Here is a 22,570-nt window from a genome sequence, read left to right on the forward strand (position 1 = left end):
GACCCCCTTCCCATTTGAAAATCTCGATGTAGTTCCAAGATGTCGGCATTCAAAATGGCCACCATGATACACACTAGCCCCATTTGGTGCACCCCACTCCAATTACCCATATCCGAAATTTCATCGCCCTCCGTCAAGACGTTTTCAAATTAAAAGGGTGGTGCCAGACTTTGCCTCACCCTGTACAATACTACAGCCTTTCATTCATATACATACATACACACACACACACATACATAATTCATTTAAAATAATTTAAATTTTCACATTATAAATAAAATTACTTACCAGAATGGTTGGGTGGTTTTCTCATCTTCAAATACTGTATCATCATTTCCACATGCATATTGCTTACATTCATTCTTGAATTTATTGGCCACCATATACTTGCCAACAACATCTCCCTACAAAATCAAGTTCATTACATTACAATGTAAATATTTGATTCAGTTTAAAGGTTCAGTTTTATAAAGCCATAATATAATCAAGTAAAAGTATGAAAATATAATTCACAAAAGTACCTCAACAAATCTCACTCTCTGTTTGAATTTATAGAGAAACCATGTACATTTTAAGCTATAATCCATCAAGTTTTACATGGCAAAAAAGTAATTCACAGAGAGAGAAATTTAGATCACATGACAATATAATATAAATTACAATTTTACTTACGTTTTTTGCGAGTATAATATGTTTTCTTCAATTACGACGTTTCAAGAGATAACTTCTCCTTTCTTCAGATTTCGGTGTTTTATAAGCAATTCATATAGTCATAGCTTCGTCAAAATATTTCTTCCATTGTCATCAGGATTAAGGATTTTAGGTGAAATGCAAGCAGAGAAAAAGTATAGGAAGATCGATTACGCACTGACAATTTATGTGCTTTAAAGCCATCGTTTACAAAAGTTAAAATCTATAATACAAACTTATTTGTCCTCCTGTATGAATTTTTAAAAACTGTAAAAACCTTTAAAATTCTAAAAACCGTTCACTATTCCACAGTCAAGTTGTCTGCAACGAGTTCCCTTGCGAAGTTGAAGAAGAGAGAAGTTATCTCTCGAAACGTCGTAATTTAAGAAAATGTATTATACTCGCAAAAAACGTAAGTAAAATTGTAATTTATATTGTTAATCTTGTGAGTAATTCGCACATAGTAAATATGAATGTCTTAGATAACATGTCCTATGACTGCATTCCTGATTTCCTGTATTCTGCACTTGCCTTTTACAAGACAGGGCAGTCCCGGTAATACTGGTCGCATTTAAAGCTGGCAGATGGGAAACAATGAATTGACGATCAGTTAAATTCTCTTCGGCTGACATTGGGCATTTTCCTGTCACAAGCCATCGAATGTTGCTGGCAGGAGAACACAAATGAGCATCAGATACACATCATGTTGCCAAACATACTGTAAAATGGGGGAGAGAAAGAGTTGATCAGCTTCATAACTGGGTAAAAGTTATGCAATAGTGCACAAAGCACTCATTGAGCCACACAAACCCCAAAGACGACTGGTGGACAGATGGAGCTATGTTGGTCAGCCGCCAGCTGGGCCTGCGATCAGTATAGCATCTGTGCATAAAGTGGACTTAAAACAACAATTCAAACAAAAAAGACCGAATTCTTATTCAGTAATTTCTAACATTGGTACGAGGGGTGTCCCATAAGTAGCGAGCCTAACCTAGAAGGGAATAGGATGGGACCACAATAGCAACCTATTTTTCTACGTAGTCTCCCTGCAGGTCCACACACTTTTGCCAACGCTTCTGCAGTGCTTTTATCCAGGTCTCACAAAAGCTTTCCTCAAGGCTTGCAAATAGTCACCCACAGCACTGATGATGTCATCATCTCACTGCTAATGCACACTGCCTGAAGCTTTTTTCAGGTTAGGGAAGAGATGAAAGTCTGATGGAGCAGGATTGGGTGAATAAGCAGGATGTTCCAACAATTCAAACCGACAATCACAGATGGTAGCCATCGCAACAAGCGATGCAACACGTGCATTGTCCTGATGCAGAATCACCCCTTTAGAGATCTTTCCCCATCGCTTAGTGTTCAAGACATCCCGTAATTGCCTCACCAGGGAAGCATAATGCTCTCCGGTCATGGTGTTTCCCTTTCTGAGATGATCAACCAATAAAACACCCTTAGAGTCCCAGAAGACTGTCGTCATCACTTTCCCAGCAGAGGGACCAGACTTTGCTTTCTTTGGGGAGGGGGAGCTGGGGTATTTCCACTGTTTTGATGCCTGTTTTGGCTCCGGTACATAGTGATGAGCCCAGGTTTCATCAACAGTCACAAGTTGTTCAACAAATCCGTCTGGACCGGCCTGGAACAGCTCAAGATTTCTTCTGAGATCATGCATCTTGTCAACTTTTGTTTACTTGTCAGAAGTTTTGTAACCCATGACATCTTCGGTTCCTCTGCAATGTATCGCAGTCACACGTCTGTCTGAAAGAATAATCTTGTGCACTTTCTCTTCATTTTCTTGTGTCACCATCTCCACTGGCCTGCCTGGGTGAAGATCATCTTCCACACTCACTCTCCCCCGCTTAAATTCGGCTACTCATCTCCACTGTGGCAGAGGATGTTGCATCGTCTCCTAATGTTGTCACCGTATCCTCATGGATTTCCTTGGGACTCAACCTCTTTTTCAACAGATACTTGACCACTGCTCGTATATCTTCTCTCTTCATTTTTCTGACGTTACGCACTTAGCACACTTCTAGCTCCTGCCAAGAAGAAGGGGATGGTTAGAACTGGACACCACTTTGCATATACACTTACAAAGAATTGATATTTCAAATCCCCAAATTATTTTCAGATTGAACTATGGGAACCCTACCAGGCTCACTACTTATGGGACACCCCTTGTAAAAGGATTGGGGGTGTGAGTTCACCTACCTACCTCTTTCTGCCCTGCTCCGCAACACACTAATACCAGATAATCTCGTTGCATGACCACTTCTTTGATTTTGCTCTGGCAATCCTAAAAAATATCCATGTGCAAGATGCAGTTGTTATACAAAGTTGAGTTGGTGTTTCAAGTCCACTTTATGCACAGTAAGGCTAATCGGGACTTGACCTACAGTTTAAAGCAGAGATGTCCAGCCTGCGGAGGTCGGGCCTCGTGTCTCCAAGAGCCTTGTGAGGCTGAGGCCATGTGGAGGTCAGAGGCTGAGGCCGAGTAGGAGGTTGGAGGCTGAGGCTGAGATGGATTTTGGAGGCCGAGGCCATGTGAGGCAGACCTTGAGCTTGGAGACTGAGGCCCTGTGAGACTAGAGGCAGAGGCATGTGAGGTTGGAGGCCAATATGGAGTTCAGAGGCTGACCTTGAGATTGGAGGCTGAGGCCATGTGAGGTCGAGGCCGAGTTGGAGGTCAGAGGCTGAGGGCATGTGAGGCATGTAATATGGGAATTATTATGAAGTTCGGACTTTGTGAAACTGTCGTTATCCTTCAGAAAGGAAGCCCGCCTTGTACCAGTTGTTCATATGAGTCATGCCAGAGGTGATTTTTGGCCTCGAGAGTAGGTTGCATTACCTTATTTGACATCTCGCTTGGCTCTCTGTTGCGTAGGGTGCAGTCTGTTCCTTTTTCTCTGTTTTACTTTTGTCAGATGTTATGTCGAGTGTATTCTGGAAAGAAAGTCCGTTACTTCTGGACTATCTTGAAACCACATCCAGAAATTGTACAGTCATTGTTGCATGCATCCTGAAAATGGAAGTATGCTCCTGTTCACCACCTTTGTTAGGAAACGCAAGGGCAGCAGATTATACCTGAGGTGCTTATGTTCTGAAAAAAGTGAAAATATGGACACGTCCCATACAACGTGAAATTCCATGTTAAATGTATCATGATTAACACACACAGGATTTCCCATGAATTGTAGAAGAAATTTGCCAACTTTTTGCCAGTTCAGACTTTGAGAAAGTATCAAAAAATATTTTATCGTATGTGATGTATGCACTACTGATTCATCATTGCCAACGATATTTCTTGTGTCAAATAACACACTAAAGACTCATTAGGCCAGTCAATAAGGGAGTCTAATAAGGAAAAAAATCAGGGAAAGCTGAAATAAACTTTATTATTTTTCTAAAAGGGTTCTTAACAACATATTAATTTTGCACCCCTCTACCACCCCAGATTTGGCCGCCATCTTTGAAAAATGGCACCCAAAATCAGTTTTTTGCAATCATATCGCTTGGAAAGCATTTTACAGCAAAAGATGTTATGATGAAAAATAATCTACATAAAATTCTCTACAAAAAAGGTTCTGTGCATTTTTCTTCTAGGATGCTCCATTTGGGTGCTAGACAAGCGAGAAATATTATGTTATTTTCCCACCCCATTTTGCAAGCGCAGAACTCAAGGAAGCACCTTTTACATGATATTTTGCAGTATATCTCTTCTATAAAATTTGACTTATTACATTTGTTCTTTCTTTAAGAATGTCATTTATGGTTCAATTGCTTCTATCATTGCATGCAGTACTTTATAGGCACACCTGTATGCGGGAGATAATGTTTGGTCTGAAAGTCAAGGTATCTGCAAAGGAACATATTGTCTTTGTCCAAAAGGGTTATTTAACAATAAAACGCCAATCTAATCAAGGAGTACAGAGTTCGATACCTGGTGGAGGCACATCACACAGTGGTTTGGAGTCCATTTTAAACTGTAGTTCCAGTCTTGATTAGCCTTTTCGTGCATAAAGTAGATTTAAAACAACAATTCAAATAACAATAACACAATCAGAAAAGTTTTGGTCTCTGATCTGGTCAGCCATGGTGCGCTCCATGAGGAACTGTGGGGGATGGCAGAGAAGTGACCTAGTCAATGCTAACTAAATGTATTTTTGGCATGCCTACTAGTTTACAGATAAAATACATGAGCTGCATGTCGTTGCACGAAAGTCTTATGTCAAGGGATAAGCAAGACTTTGTTATTTTCCAGTAATTCTCATCTCACCCACCATTCCCTGACTTTGATGGTATAAAGTCAACAATTAGAGGGAATAAGAAAACCAATCCTTCCGCTGCTCATGATGTTGGAATGTCTTCAATGTTGAGTATTTGGCAAATGTCAAGTTTGAACGAAATAAAAGAAATAATCACAGGATCAGTAATAATAATCAGTAATCACTTCTGAAGTGAAAATCAGAGATGTATTGTATCCAGTTGATCCAGAGTTTTATTTTAAATTATTTTTTACAAAATGTAACGTAATATTCGCAATGTTACATTATGTATGTGAACCTTTTGTTTTAACCAAACAGACTAAGTTCTCATTTTTGCTGCCATCTGGCAGGGTAGAATTGGACTACTTCCGCACGCGGAAGCACTCATAAAAATTACCTTACACTTCGTGCTCAGCGTTCGTACAGTAAACATAGTTTTCTTAACCACCAACTAGTTTGCTTTATCCAATCGAAGTCACGTACAGCTCAACCCATTTGCGATGCCCGTTATACAAAGAACAGGGCGCCATTATGTTTTACATGGAGAACCACATGTATAACAAAATTGAATTTCTGGAAATGGACAAATATTGTAACGGCATACATTAATTTTAATGCGTTAAAGGTTTCTTGAGGTACGTACTCTCCCCTGTGGAATAGAGAAAACGTGTGCTACTAATGTACTGTAATATTGCAAAAAATCCATGTGACTTGTAACCTCCTTCAGACTTCCCAATAAGTACAAATCGAACTGTGAATTTTTGATCAAATCATTACACGAATAATGTTGGTAATTTAATCAAACAGAAATTTAGAAAATTGCATGGAAATGAATTGTAACATCATTTGGAATTGAAAACTCATGATTTCAACAAAGTGTGCGTGATATCTTGATTGGAAATCCAAATGCCCAATTCAGTAGCATCAATTTAGTTTTAATCTGAAAGAATTATAAATTCTATACGATTGTAAAAACATGAGTAATGTTATTAGTATCAAAGATAATTGAGAATATAGTTATGGTACAATCAGGAATTCAATGCAAATCTTGATCTAGTCATGTTCTATGAAATAAATTTGTGTTAAAAAATTCATACACTCGCTGTGAGAGCTCAAATTATTATTAATTGTTTGTACATGCACAGTCACTTTTGTTATTTCATTAAAATAAATGAATATGCGATGATTATGCAAGCTACGTTTGCAGAGGCTTATGTATGTAGTGTATTATACAATATTTCAACGATCTATTGTTGATTTTTTGAAAGAAAGGAATAAAAGTCACGTTGTTTGTTAAAGTTATCTTTGTGATACTAATGCAAATTCCTTCCGATAGCTATAATTTTGCAATCATAAAAAATTGCATGGTAATCAATAACGCTATGCAGGTAATCGATAACGCTAACCTTAAAAAATAAGACTTGAAAAATGCATGCTACTTATTTACTTTAAATATAGGTATTTTTGGTAGAATAGTGAATATTGCAATCTTGATTATTTTGTGCAGTGCAAAATTATGATTTAAGCGCATGTCTTTACAAGTTGGTGGTTAAATCGGTTCTCTATTAATTGGCCGGTGCATAAAAAGGGAAACCATACAATGAATATCTACCAAGTATTACATTTTTAATGGATGTTACATATTTAATGCATTTGGACGCTATACATATAAAGTTCTTGCTTATTTGGCTTTTTTGGCGATTCTGCCAGATATCTGTGCAGTAAGGGCGATGTAAATACGTGTAATTGTGAATGCTTGATTGGGTTTTTATGATATTATTGACTAATTTTCCCCCACTGTACGTCTTCCAGTATAAATTTGTCGGGTTAGTTCAATAACAAACCTAAATCAAGCGTCACAAAAAAAATCACAAGACCTATTCAGAGTACAAACTTATCCCATACCCGTTGTAGCTGATGAGGTAAGGATGTGGAAAACCAAAAAGCCTTCTCTTTATGATCCTCTTTGTACTACTCTCTGAAAGTATCAACAGACCAAAAAGCTGCACTGCCAGAGCTTCTTCGCATTATATTCTGTAAACGCCTTCAAGGTTCCACAAGGGGCCTTGTAGCTGTAGGAAAATTGGGCTAGTGTGTTCAGTGATTTGTGAACATTGCAAAGATTAACTTGTTCAAAACCTGACACTGGTCTATATTCTGCCCGGCGAATCTTTGGAGCAAGTGAGTGGGCAGAGCAAAGCAGTACAAGCTCCTGTAAACAGCTAGTAGATGCAGTTGTTTTTTCCCCCGCCACGCGTTCATTGGTCGAGTCTTCTCGAGTTGCTACCTACGCAGATATCTGTTTTCGTTTGCTCACTCAAGAGGTTTCCAGGACAGAGTTTAGAAGAAGAAGAGAGCTTTCAGATGGAAGTGGCACGTGTCTCTTGGAAGCTAATCTTAAAAAAATAAATTCAACTTTTCGAATTGAAACGACACGGCAAGCTGCACTTGTCGCTCCAACTGGATTGTGTTCTCAATAGCTTACATCTAAGCACTTTGTTATTCGCACATGCACCGTGAATGTTTTCCTTTAGACTAAAGGTGTCATGTCATGACTTCGGTTTGAAATCCTTGTGTAGATTGAAGCCTGTAGTTTTGCTTCGATCTGAAAGCTCAGGACAACTGTGATGATCTTGTTCATATGCATTTACAAGAATTCTTGCTGGTAGAAGATAAGGGATGGTTTGGTTTCTAACAGTAGCAGAAATACAGACATTATGCTCATTTGTTTTAAATTAAATACTACAAAATTATTGTTTAATTAACATACATATATATTACCACTTGAAAACACATTTTCAAGAAAAGTTCTTTGAACATTTAGAATAAAAAAAGTAAAATGCTCCCTTGTGCTTTGCACCATGCCATAAAGGCATATAGGGGCTGTGGAGTTAGGACTCCACACTTTCTTGAGCACAGTCGAAGTTGACGATGATGTGATCAGCACCATGCCCCTGACCACCTTTACCCCCAGAGTTTCCTCCAGGTATCCACTTTAAACGATGCTGGGTGGGTGCCGGAGCTGCATGAACAGGCAGAAAAAATCTAGGTTCTCCCAGACTGGGGATCGAACCCAGGTCTCTCGCATGGTAGTCAGATGCCGTAACGACTCTTCATACGTGCATCCCCATCATTCACAATTTTCTCAACTTTCACACATCACTTTTTACTAATATTCTCAGTTTTTATCATTACGGACATATACAAACATCCATGTCCTAGCCGGAATTCGAACCTGGGACCCCTGGTATTGCAGCATGCTGTGCAAACCACTCAGACACGGAGGTCGATAGGACTGAGCTACTGCGGCTCATACATTTAGAATATGTATTTTAATAAGAAATAAGGCCTCAAGTTACCTTGAAAAAAAGTTTTCTTGTCTTTTGATCATGCAAAATGGAGCGGAAAAAAAAGTGAAATTACTCGCTCCTCTAGCGCCCTAATGGTGCTTCCTAAAACATAAATGCACAGAACCTTTTCTGTAGAGAATTTTGTGTAAATTATTTTTCAAGATAACTTCTTTTGCTGTAAAGTGCTTTCCAAGAGAGATTTTTCCAAAAAACTGATTTTGGGCACCATTTTTCAAAGATGGCGGCCAAATCTGGGGCAGTATAGGGGAGCAAAATTAATATGTTGTTAAGAACCCTTTTAGGAAGATAGAATTTGTTCCAGCTTTCCCTAATTCTTTTTCCTTATTGGATCCTAAAATCATCTCTTGTTGACTGGCCTATATCCACAATTTTATTGTAATACTAAAATTGTACTGTTAGCAAAAGTTACCTGTTGATATGAAGAATGAATTACTTGCCAGGAATTCCTTGAATTCTGGGAATTATGCGTGACTTTTTCTCCGTAGACGTGAAAATTTGCTACTTTTATTAATCCAAATCCCATTGAATTTATACATATTTATTAATGGCCTGAGGCAAGTTTTTCACAGTTTAGATTTTATTATTATTGAAGAAAAAAGAAAAGAAAGAAAGCTGTGTGGAAGATAAAACTTATTTTTTCTCAATTCATTTACTTTGATTCAATTTTGATTTGATTTAGTTTATTTTACTTCGCTTTTTCTGCCACTTTTGGCTAATTTGCAAAGATGGGAATGAGTGATGACATGATGAAATTGATGAATGGACACTCACAAACACCCATGCCAGGATTCAAACCAAGGACCCCTAGCATCGTAGCACGATGTGCTAACCACTATGCTACAGGGGTTGACCCATTTATTTTATTAGTATCCTTTGCAGAACAATCTATCTGAGAGATGGAATATTAATGCAAGATAAAATATCTTGCTGCCTTGTAATCAATACGGTGGAGGAACATAGTCCCACTTTCAGCTGTAGATCCAGTCTTGATTAGCCTCACTGTGCATAAAGTGGACTTAGAACACCAACTCAATCAATCAATCAACCAAAATATCTTGGAAATATATTTAAGTTCATTGGGTAAATTTAAGTTTGAAATTCTTATACAACTTAACAATTCTTCCTAGATTAATATATCCAGTAACATTTGTGACTTGTGTGTGTATGGGTGTACTACGAGTATGTGAAATGGCGAATGTAAACTCCGCACCTTAAATTAAATATTTTAAGTATGTTTACCGTTTAATTGAATCATAATTTTTGGATACATTGGAATCGCACAGACCGTTTATATTGTTAATATATTTGAGTGGGTGGTGAGAAGCTATAAATAAGGTTGAAGTGAAGAAAATATCTGCTTGTACCCTTGAATTTTTGGAAAGTTTGCTTTGAAAATGGGAATTATACTTGAATTTTATCCTAGTCCTAGAGTGGCCACCCTGACACATAACCATCTGTTTCATGTTATCCACAGTCAAAACCCGCCATTTGTCTGTGAGGATCATCTTGTATGCTGAAAATGATCATTCAACCAAAACATGGTCAATGATGCAAATTTGAATGCTGGAACGCTACTTTGCAAAGGGTGAATGCCACAATGCACCTAACTGAAGCGAAAGTGGGCAAGACCACATGGATCAGAAGTTTGCACTTTGGACTGTACAGGCAACAATGGCGAGAGAAGCTCTTAGCAGTTGTACTTTCTAGGTAATATGTTCCATTATTTTTATCATGATACTCATTTGATATATCTAGACAGCAGTGTTATCATCAGTGATTTATTATGCTAGTTTTTAAGAATGATAAGTTTCTTGTATATAAGTGGCCTAACAATTCGAATTTGATATTTGAGTATTTCGATTAGGACTCTACCTAATGATATTAGGATGCTATGTTTACAATTATACAGAATTGATTGATGGATTCATTTGGTGTTTTAAGTCCACTTTATGCACAGATGCACAGAAAGGCTGATCGGAACTAGAATACAGTTTAAAGTGGGATCCGAACCATGTGCCTCCACCGGGTATGGGACCCGTGACCCCTGGATTACAAGGCGACAATGCGTGATCGGGGAGGCCAGCAACTATACAGAATTATAATTTAGTGCGATTGTATGTTCATGTATCAACATATTTACATTAGGAATAGTTACTTTATTATTTAATACACTAATATGAAGCCAGCCAGTATTTTGAACGAAAAATATCAATGGAATTATTTTCCTCAACTTCTTTTTGTATGATCATTGTTGTAATCATAACAAATATCCATACTTTACGAATATCCAGATAATTATGATAACTGATATTCAAATATCTTATTCATCTAGGAATCCATATGGACCTCCATGGGGGAGTGGTTAGCACAGTGCGTTAACCACGTTCGAATCCCAACCTGGGTATCGGTTTTCTTTGTAAGTGACTCTTTATCAATTTTTTCATCCCATCACTCAACCTCATCTTCGCCAGAAGTGGCAGAAAAGCAAAGTAAAATAAATCAAATGAAATCTAGAAAATCAAGTCTAGATAAAATTAAGTAAGATAAGATTAGATTAAGATAAGATTAGATAAAATAATTATTCGATAATAATTCAAATGGTGGAAAACTATATGTGCTGAATATCCTCAGTATGGAATGTAGATACCTAGCATAATTTTTTCTGTGTATCTGACATTTGGATTATCCATATGCTGTCGGTGGATATGTAGACATCCATCAATCAAGTTATCTGAATATCTGTCAACTGTATATTTCGACATTCCCCATGTAAATATGTATTTGCATATTTAATGTATCCAGTGGATTATCTGAATATTACAATTATTCAGATTCAAATGAACTAAATTACACTTATGCAGGTCAGGCCACTGACGAGACACGAATAGTACAAATGAAGGGTAAGGGGGAAAAACAAGAAATGTTTTGTTTCTTTCGATTTTGAGGTTTACAGCTCATTCTGTTGGTTGGAACTTGTAGTAAACAACTGTACGCTACCCACTGGAATGAAATGAGAAATGTGCGTGTAAGAGACGATCAAATATTTGAGGTACTATGAAAGAACATACGTAGGAAAGATTAGTATTAAAATGTTGTTTTCTCCAAAAACTGGTTTTGTGACATTCCTTGTCTTTTCCCCTTACCCTTCAAATAATATCAACAATAGTTATTATTAATATCAACATAGTGTTATTATTATTATACAATAATAGCTATTATAAAGTATGTGACGATTTTCGTATTGTATTCTACTCGTAAAATACGTCACAGATTCCCATCCCTTCGCGTAGAGAATAGTTGTGCTACCTTGCATACATTGTATACCTTGCTTGTGCTTACGCCTTTTATCGGTAGATGGCAGCACAGACACTTCTGTGCGATCAACTATTCTCTCGTGAATTCAATTCAGTCGCACTCCGAGAAACACTGGCGAGGTACATGCGTTATCAGTAGAGCCACGCAACTTTGCGATGCAGTTGGATACGGCCCTCCCTCTCAACACAAGGCAACGTATAATGTATGAAAGACTGAAGTGAAATATTTTGGCTCATTATTGCGTTTTGGCATAATGAGATTTTCGTTGTTTGTTTTCGACAGTAAGTACATATTCTATTGCATATACTGAATGACTTTAACTGCCTTGATTACGGATTTTGAAGTTTAATGAACATTACGTGTCTGTGGTCAAATTTAGTAGTTGCTTAACCGTTAGATAAGAGTGGGGACGTACACAAAGTGCCTTGTATGCTATGTACATTTGTGGGAGATGATATTGTGCAACCCTTGAACTGTTAACGTGTGTTGCTTGAAAATTATTTGGCATAGCTGCTCTGTCAGATACACGTAACGGAACATGGGGTGAAGGTTCCTTAGACTGTTTGACACATGGTGGCCTGTTGGATCAAGAAACCTTGTCTATTGGTTAGTTGGTTGTGATAACAATATAAGAGTGTTATTTAATAATAGTGTGTTTCTTTCACAGCTTGTGAAGCAAATACATGTTCTTGCATTTGCGGGCTATAATTGAAAGTGACAATGCATTTGGAAGTATTTCTTTGCGTTGTTTGATATCCCAATAAGGGGTATAGAAGCGAACATTTTATCCAGTGTTCAATGCTTCTACCAAAAGATTTTGTGTGATACTTTGGTCTAGGAGTTTATCCATGGACCTTTCGTGCAACTTCCTAAATTAGTATAACTCCCGCAACGAACCAAGTATACATTACAAGTAATAACCAATTATTATTATTATTATTATATCTGAGACTTATAAAACATATAAACTGCATCATCAGTGTTTATGCTGACTTCATCAAAGTAATTGCGTCAATTTACAGAATTCCTCAACTGCGATAACACCAAGTAGGCAACAGCCCTCCCCCAGCAAATGAGTAAAATCTCTTTTAGATTAAGTGCAGTTTTTGCACATAATTTGACGGTATAATAAATATCACTGATCCCTACAAAGCCAAGAAACTCGACCTGTCATCTTCCTCACATACAAAGGCCAAGAGAAAATCAAACACGCTTCAGTTCATGCTGAAATTCAAATTCCTGGGAACAGCAAGACACTCACTCTCTGGAAAACCAGTCTATAATTGCAAACAGATTCAGCAGGGGACCACTTTTCCTTGTCAGCAAACATGCACCGTGGACAATGTTCAACGGTCTCTCCGCAGAAAAGCAGTGAACCTCTTAAAGGATTGTATGTCAGACTCACAGCTATAACAAAAGATCATGTGTCTTCGGCTACGAAAAATATCCAGTTTCCCAGCATGGTGTAGCGAGAGAACGGGGAAAACGTGGAATCTGTGGAACACTTTCACTCACATAAGCAAACAGTAAGAACCTGATTCAATCTGATTACAATAATTATATATTGTAAACAAGCCTCCATGGTGGAGTTGTTATCAGAGCATGCTATGATGGTCAGATCCCGGGTTCGAATCTTGGCCTAGGAATGGGTATTCTTTGGGTCAATTCATCAACCTTACATACACTACCACTTTGCACCAGCTACGCACACATACACACCTGTGTGATTCCAATGTATCCAAAATTTCTAATTTTACTCAATTCAATGGCATATATTATCAAAAGTTTTAAATTTAAGGTACGGAGTTTGCATTTGTCATTTCGAATATTCAGACTCAAAATACACAAGTTAGGGGATATAATAATCAATGAAAAAAATGTTAAGATTTTCAAACTCAAATTTAACTAATCAACTTCAAAATGCCTAGTAGTAATCTTGAAGTTGATTAGTTAAATTTGATTTGTTGTTTTGAGTCCACTTTATGCACAGTAAGGCTGATCAGGATTGGACCTACAGTTTAAAGTGGGATCCGAACCACTTGTACCTTCACCGGGTACCAGACCCGGGACCCCTTGATTACAAGGTGACGACTCCATCAGGGAGGCCAGGGCTGTCAGATAAATTGTTCTGCTAAGGACACCAACAAAATAAAGTGATTGGGAGAATTCTATTTTATTTTTCACAAAACTTTCCCTTCCTTCCTCGATTAAAATAAAACTTGCCTCAAGGTATTTACAAATATGTAAGTATTCAATGGGATTTGGGTTAATAAAAGATGCAATTTTTCACCTATAAGGAGAAAATTTCATGCAGAAATCCAGGAAAGCATCCACCCTGTCACTCATTCTCACCTGATTAGATAAAAATAGTGGCAGAAAAGTGAAGTATATTAAACAAAATCAATCAATCAAGAATACAAAAAAGTTCTTGATGCTAAATAATACAAATTGACATCATGACCCTATTCGTCTGCTCTAGTTTCATGGAGCGATAAATCTGCATCAAATCTACGAATTTACAAAGAATGGCGCCAACTCATTCCTGAAGTCAAACACACCATTCCTAACAACTCCCTTAATTGATTGATTGCTTGAGTTGAGTTGTCCACTTTATGCACAGGAAGACTAATCAGGACTGGGCCTCCAGTTTAAAGTGGGATCCGAAGCACTATGTGCCTTCACCGGGTATCGAACATGGGACCACTTGATTACAAGGTGACTACGCTAACACTGCGCCATTGGGAAGGCACACTAACACCCCCTTTAAGATAACATAAAAATCCACATATAAATTATTCCAAGTACTTAAGCTACCACTCCCAATAATATTCCTATGACATTTCTGATGTACACTTGTGATGAAAAATGAAACTAAATTCTTAAAAATCAGTTGCCACAAGGCTTAGTCCAAAATCGAATTTTATACCGGCATCCTGTAAACTATGCAAGCAGAATACCTCATTCGTTAAGGAACACAAAAAAATCTTCAAGTCATTTCAGCACTAAACTGATCTTCCATCACCTTATGTATTGTGTCACTTCTAAAGCCGTGAAAACTATTAATTTGCTTTAGGGATATTTCAGATAAAAGTGGCAAGCAACACGTGTCCTTTTAATTCCGACCCTTACACATACAAATGTTCAGCCTCCAAGAGTCAGGGACCGTGTGAGTCTGAGATGGAGTTCGGACGATGAGGCCACATGAGGCCAGAGGTTGAGATTGAGTTTGGAGGCTGAGGGCCTGTGAGGCTGGAAACCAAGATGGAGTTTGGAGGCTGAGGACATGTGAGCCCGGAGGCCTAGATGGAGTTCGGAGGCTGAGGCTGTGTGAGGCCAGAAACCAACCTTGAGCGCTTGGAGGCTGAGGTCACGTGAGGCTGAGGCCAAGTTGGAGGTTGGAGGCTGAGGCCGTGTGAAGCTGGAGGCCGAGATGGATTTCGGAGGATGAGGCCGTGTGAGGCTGGAGGCTGGGCCTTGCGAGGCCGAAGTCAGATAGCAATCTCTGGTTTAAATTGGGATCCGAACAACTATGTGTTTCCACCAGGTATCGCATATTGTTCAGTCTCTTTGTTTTTTAATATATATGTCATCATTTGTTACAGATACCAATCTGAGAATTAATTTCTGATCTGAATTTTATTTTTATTTTTTTTATTATTATAGTTCCAGAGAAAGGATCATACACTACCAAAAGCAAATTTAATGATGCTCCAATACAGCATATTCTATTTTCACAAAATAAAAAGAAAGTATTTTTAATGAAATTAACTGTACAATTTGGATCTAAAGAAATTAATTTATAAACCGTCACTGGAGAAGAAAATTTTTGTTGCATTGATACCAGCACTTGCTCTAAGCTAATTTGGGTGTGCTGATTTCAAATCAGTTGCTAGTTTTTCCCTGTAAGCTCTAGATTTCTTGCAATTCGACATTTTAACTTTGTCACCTTGATATTCATTTTTCAAAATTCAGTTCAACATTTTAAAGTTGAATGCTATCATGGATACCATTTTGGAGAAGATATTCTTCATTTATTCACAAAGAAGAAGCAACTTTGGTATGGTGACCAGACGTCCTCTTTTATCCGGACATGTCCTCCTTTTTAGGTATCTGTCCGGCGTCCGGGCAGATTTTTTAGAAATCTGTAAATGTCCTCCTTTTTTGGAAGCATCCAATGGCGCAACCACAGGGAGCATTGACCCCCAACCTTTGAAGGAAATTAGTTCTGGGGGGATAAACATTGACGGCTAAGTGTTCCTGCAGGGGGCAATTACCGCCCACAACTTCAAATTTTATGCAAATAAAAATACTTTTCGTAAATTTTCTTGCTCGCTTCGCTCACAATGCCTGATTTTCTTAGTCTTCTCAAGTTTAGGACTGTAGTTAGGGGACGGCGGAAGTCGGCTCTGGGCGCTGAACGATCTAAATTAAAATAAGTTGTAAAATTGATTGATTGATTTGTAGTTGTAAGTCCACAGAAAGGCTAATCGGAACTAGACCTACAGTTTAAAGTGGGATCCGAACCACTGTGCCATGTGCCTCCACCGGGTATCGAACCCAGGACCCCTTGATCACAAGGCTACGATGTTACCACTACACCATCGGGGAGGCACAAAAGTTGCAAAAGAGAGAATGCATTGGCGTCCCATGAAATTATTTGCGCCCTATTAAATCAATATTGATTTCAGCCTTCAAAAAAATTGGATCCAAAAATTTTCTTGCTCGCTTCGCTCACAATTGTTCTCTGTAATGCATTGTAAATTACCAGACAGAGAAATAAGACTTGTCTTAATTGATTTTGTTATAAATACATGAACAATTGTTTTGAGGAAAGGGAGCGTGCACACTTGAGAGACAATTTATGTAATTTTTGCTGTTGGTTTATTGTGAGATGGATGAATTGGTTGTGTAATGTATTTAAATAATATATGTTGTATATAATATGAATATGTACTCAATTTAGTGTCCACGTTGCTCCATGTTGCATAATGTGAAACATATATCGTGCATGAAAACTACACATGTTAATGTAAAAAAGAATTATATTTGGAATTTATTTATCAATCATTTTCTGTCTTTCAAAAATAGTTTGAGTACTTGTTTTCCATTATTAATGTGAAATTGAACGTGTTGAAAAAATAATTCAAATCGTTTGTTCGAACACAAATGCTTTAGCACCAACTTCTACCCCCTTTTGCATAATTTACGTGGGTAATAACGTCTTGGATACTACTACTACTACTACTAATAATAATAATAATGTTGGTCCCGGGCTCGAATTCTGGCTTGGGCATGGATGTTTATGAGTGTGCATTCATCAATTTCATCTCATCACTCATTCCCATCTTGACAAACTAGCCAAAAGTGGCGCAATAAGCGAAGTAAAATAAAGCAAATCAATAATAATAATGTTATTAACATTATTATTATTAGTAGTAGTAGTATTATAAAAAAATATTATTTTTATAAAAATATTATTGGTACGTTTATCCTGGTATTTGCCCCCCAGACAAAAATTCGTGCTTGCGTCTCTGATAGCATCGATCATAGCACATGTGCTGCATCAAGAATGCTTCCACACATAAAGATCATCATATCACTTGGGGCGCGTTAAGTATTCGAGCAATACTCACCTAGCATCTGGGAGCTGAACACGATCATTTTCCCAACTGAGTCATTAGTGGGTGTGTTCGGGATCCAGAAAAGCATGTACCGAGATAGGTAAAAAGAATTTCCCGTTCCGATCCCAACTTCGGGGAACGATTTCCAGGCTTTTCAGGATCCCGAGCAGTCAGGAACCTTGAAATGGTCATTTTTAAAAGTAGTTAATTCTTGATGTTTTCTACATTGTAAGTGTCTTGACACTTCTCGAAAATTACATAAAAAAATAATAATAAAATAAAAGACAGTGACGTAAAATTCGTGATTTCCACAGCGTCGGGAAATTTTTAAACATTTCCAGTCCAGAAAATTTCCCGGCTTGATCCGGAAATCGCGATTCTCTCCCGTCCCGACCAAAAAAAGTTCTGTCCCGCCCACTCCTAGTCATTATATTGGTACGTATTATTTTAAATTGTTGCTTCGCAATCTGAGACTTCTGAAACACATGTAATCTGAGCAGTTCATTTTCGATTGATTGATATGGTTTATTTTAATTCACTTTTCTGCCTCCTTTGGCTAATCGCAATGATGAGGATGAGCGATGATATGATGATTTTGATGAAGGGACACTCACCAAGAACACTCATGCTCAAGCTGGGATTCGAACGCGGGACATCTTGCATTGTGGCGCGGTGTGCTAACCACTCCACCACAGAGGTCGGCCAGTTCATTTTAGATTCAACTACAAAAACCCGTAGTTGGAATTTTTATTATTAAGTCATATTTACTTTTATGAAATAACGAAGCGAAAGTGTAAAATCATCAATGATCTAAGCAAGAATATATCCAGCTTTTAAAGGATGGAAGAAACGAATATGAGGTAAAGTGTAAAGTGGCTGTCACTTTCCCCTCCTGTTGAAAGAGAACATGTTCGTGACATTAAAATCATATTTCCTGACACAATATAAACTACCTAAAATTTAAATTTGGTTTTTGGAAATAAGTTAAAGTGAAGCTTACTTGTAACATTTGTATTCACATATGGGGATATTACATTCTAATATCCAAGAATTGGAAAAAAAATAGTAAAATTCTATGCTTCAAACTATAGATATTCTTAGTTATGATTGTCATGTTAAACAATAGATTAGGAGATTGCTTTTGTTGCTTAAAAGTAGGAGGAATTTATTGAAAAAATCATCAGAATTATCTGTGAGTAAAGTGTTCGTAGTTTCTTTTAATTTTCATATTGATGAAATTATGAATAATGGCAAAATGTGTTCCCATTTTTTGCGGTGTCCTCTTTTTTATGACTTTGTCCTCCTTTTTCACCATGCTATGTCCTCTTTTTTGAATGTATGTGCCTGGTCACCCTAAACTTTGGAGTATTAAACATGCATTCAATGTAATAAAATATGAGTATGAATTTAAGGCTTTTTGAAAAAAAATGACACATATGTCTACATGTAGAAGGAAGGACAATAAAATAAATTTGATATGGATGGCATGCAAAGTTCAATTAGGTTCTATTCAGGCAAGAATTTGCTCCTGTAGCTCTTGCTTTGTGGACTTCTTGCTGGCAGCAGTAGTCTGCCATCATATTCTTGTCCCGTCACCTTTGACATGCTCCTTTATGTCATTATGTCTTCTCGTAAATGCAATGAGTGACCAACTGGAACTGATCCATAAACGTTTCCTTGTGCAAGAGAACACACATGATACTGTGTTTAGAGCTATTGAGAAATAATCGCCATTCTTTGGACTATATGAGGTAAGACCTAATTGGGTAAGAAGTCCTGGGATATCATGGCAGTAAACAAAGTACTTGTCTTCTGAAAAAAAGTTCACAAAAATCTGATCTCAATTTTGGAAACATGACACTTTTGTGCAGTGTGATTGATTGATTGAATTGGTGTTTTAAGTCCACTTTATGCACAGTAAGGCTAATCGGGACTGGACCTACAGTTTAAAGTGGGATCCAAACCACTATGTGCCTCCACCGGGTATCGAACCCGGGAACCCTTGATTACAAGGCAACGACGCTACCACTGTGCCATCGGGGAGGCCTTTTGTGCAGTGTGATTTATTCTTTCAGCCTGAATGCTAATAACTCAGCTGCTTTATTATGTTCAAGTTAGGAAGCGATGATCCAATATGAAACACAGAAAAAGAGGTGTTTCAGAGCTTTGCAGATGACATAATGGGAACATTGTTGCATTGTAATCAAGGGGTCCTGGGTTTGATACCCAGTGGTGGCAGATAGTGGTCGGATCCCATTTTAAACTGCGGGTCAAGTTCCGGTTAGTCTTTCTATACACAAAGTGGACCTAAAACACACACAACCAAACAATCAAAGGTGATTAAGTGCATGGTTAGGGTAAATCTAAGCATTGGTTTGAGTTGGTGTTTTAAGTGCACTTTATGCACAGTAAGGCTAATCAGGATTGGACTTATGGTTTAAAGTGGGATCTGTGCCACTGTGCCATGTGCCTCCACCAGGTATCGAACACAGGACCCCTTGATTACAAGGCAACGACGCTACCACTGCGCCATCGGGGAGGCCCGTATATCTAAGCATCATTGTCCACCTATCCCCAGTGTAAATACAAATGGGTGTCCTTTTTCACAAAAGTAAAAGTTTCAAATTGCATGATAACTACAGCATGTACAGGAAAACACATATCATATTTCAAATCATTGTCGAAAAATTACATAGAAACAGTTGAAAAATTAAAAGCAACAGAAAATGAGAAAAAAATCTGTTCCCCAGCGTTAACAAAAAGAAAAAAATATATATTTTGAATGTCATTCACATGTAGCAAATATTCTGAATTAAAAAGTAATTCAAAACAATTTTCAAAGCCTTGAGATCTATTTAAAACTATGCAATACAAGTGCACAAAATATGTATGATTCCTCTTGAACCTGCTTTAAAATATTACAAAGAATGAAAAATACAGGTGATTCTCTTAACCCACAAACTACATGTAAATACCTTAGAAGCTCCTTGTTTCACATGTTCCTTGTCTTTGAGAAGGAAATCACTGAAAATACAATTGTTCCTAAAATCAAAATATTCCTCCAAATTTGCCAAGCATAGTGCGCACATATAACATGGATATAGTTCATCAAGAACCTGAAAAAAAATGAAACATTGTGTAATACGAATTAGTGAAAACAACATATGAAATATAGAAGACATATCACAATTACATATCATTATATATACATACCTAAGAGCTTCCCCTGTGGATTGGTTGGTTGACTTTGTGTTTTAAGTCCACTTTTTGCACAGTAAGGCTAATCAGGACTGGATCTACAGTATAAAGTGGGATCCGAACCACTATGTGCCTGCCTCCACCAGGTATCGAACCTGGAACCCGTTGATTATAAGGTGATGATGCTATCGTCTCCTTGATTGAGTAGTGGTAACATCACCACCTTGTCATCAAAGGTTCGATACCCGGTGAAGGCACATAGGGTCAATCCACATCAGTGGCGTATGCTGGTTCTAACGAGTAGGTAATCTCTGACCTTTTGATCCTCAAACTCCAAACGTTTCCGTGCAATTTATGTCAAGCTCCATATTGGATTTAGGAATATTGTGTCGGAATGTTTGTCTTATTGCTACGATCACAATCAATTAATTCTCGTTATTGCAGTTTACTATACGTGTAGAATTTCAAATAATAAAACAAGACTGTATTATAAAGCTATAAAAAAAAACAGCCTGTGAAATATAAAATGAAAGACGTGCACTAGTGAAATAAAAACCCGCAATATTAATTTAAGTGCAAAATTCAACTTACTCCAGGACCCGATTACTTGTGCCGTACCACATCCAAAGCATGCTGTTTGTCCAGTTCACGTCAATACGTGTCTGTGCGAAAGATTGCAGCTTAACAAAGGAAGTTATGTGACTTTTGGATTTTTCATGTTTGGCACAAGTGTTGCAAAGATTACAGTATCAGCCACGCGTCCATACATTCTTTTCAGCCCCGAAAAGTAAGCACGGCCAACAAAAATGCAAAGCTTATTAACACTTATACTTCCTGTCAACCATGGTGTTTTGTCATAATTTGCTTGTGAAAATGCCTCACATATTCCCGATTTTTGTCTTTGTGTGTAGAAATAAGTTCAAGCGATGACACTGCCTACCTGTATTAACAATTTGCAACTTCTCCTGAAAAGATCTTGTTCCAAAAGGTTTCACCAGCAAATCTTGTATCACATCCATTACAATTTAACACAGCACTATCACGACAAACACTAACACCTAAATAAAGAATAAACACGAAGCACATCACGAAGCCAAACAACTACACGCATTCAGTTTCACGTGCCAAACTTCTGTTGTTGTGTTCCTGGCTCAGAATGAAATTCCCTATGAATGATAAAAAAAATCCCTTTCCGAGCTCGAAATGACAGGTTTTTAAAAGTTCGAATCATTGCAGGTCAGAGCCAGAATTTTATTTCGGGATGGGGATCATCCCTTATTAGCAGCCGCCACATAAAGTTGAAACAGTGGGGTTAGAAGTCCTGAAGATGAATCTCAGATTATTACAACGTATTATGCAAAGTGTTTAATCCTGCTAATAAAGTAAAATTAATTACCACTATACACTTTTTAAATTAGATATTTGTAGGATTTCGGGGAGGGGGGTTTCAGCCCCCCCCCCCCGAGTCCTCCACCTGGTTACGTGCCTGATGTGTTTTTTTCGTTTTATGTTTAATTCGTTCATCTTCATCACTATTAATCTAAACAGGCGGAATATAGCAACTTAAATTAACTAATATATATATATATATATATATATAATTTATTTTTGATATATTTCCCTTTAAAATATATTCAGTTCCGTGAAAGAAGTATTCTCGCTGCTTTTGAAGATTAGAGAGGAGAAACAATCACTATTTTTGTAAATACAAGGATGGGGGGAGTCAGCAAATAGGTGCTTTAATTGCTTAAGCTTTGAATTTTAATTCAGTTTGCTTCATCTTCAATATTTAAGCTTTTCCCTTTTGATAAATTTATGTTCAAGTAACAGAAATCAGCAAGACAGAAGCAAATGTAAAGTGAAAATTAGCGTAGAATTGGTTTGCCCATGTTATTCAATTTTCCTGTTCTTCGCACTCTACTGGGTATGTTTTCCCTAGTTCAGCGGAGGGAACGGGAAAGGCTCTGAAGGTTGAGAGTGCGACCGGTGGACTCTCACAAGAAGGAGCTTACCCTGGGCACGGAATCACCGCGCCTGAGAAGCAGTGTTTCCTCCCCCTCTTTCCTTTCTCCTCCCTCCTCGCCAAGGGTTGTAAGGAAAGCGGGAG

General features: G+C 37.7%; 1 protein-coding gene across 2 annotated transcripts in view; it reads right to left on the reverse strand.

Annotated features, from left to right (window-relative positions):
* The window catches only part of LOC146004693 (uncharacterized), a 191,413-nt gene that overhangs the window by 17,215 nt on the left and 151,628 nt on the right, over positions 1-22,570 (reverse strand). Inside the window, exons 4-5 of one of the 2 annotated variants that reach the window (XM_083143638.1) lie at positions 20,241-20,381; positions 289-404 (exon numbers count right to left, since the gene is read on the reverse strand). The exons of the other annotated variant lie outside the window; for it this stretch is intronic. Of the exons in view, the coding sequence (XP_082999764.1) occupies positions 20,258-20,381 (124 nt within the window). The 3' untranslated portion in view covers positions 289-404; positions 20,241-20,257. The remainder of the gene's footprint in view (positions 1-288; positions 405-20,240; positions 20,382-22,570) is intronic. 2 annotated transcript variants of the gene reach the window in all.

This window comes from Lepisma saccharinum, chromosome 22 (assembly GCF_977018435.1).
Source record: "Lepisma saccharinum chromosome 22, izLepSacc3.1, whole genome shotgun sequence".
NCBI lineage: Eukaryota > Metazoa > Arthropoda > Insecta > Zygentoma > Lepismatidae > Lepisma > Lepisma saccharinum.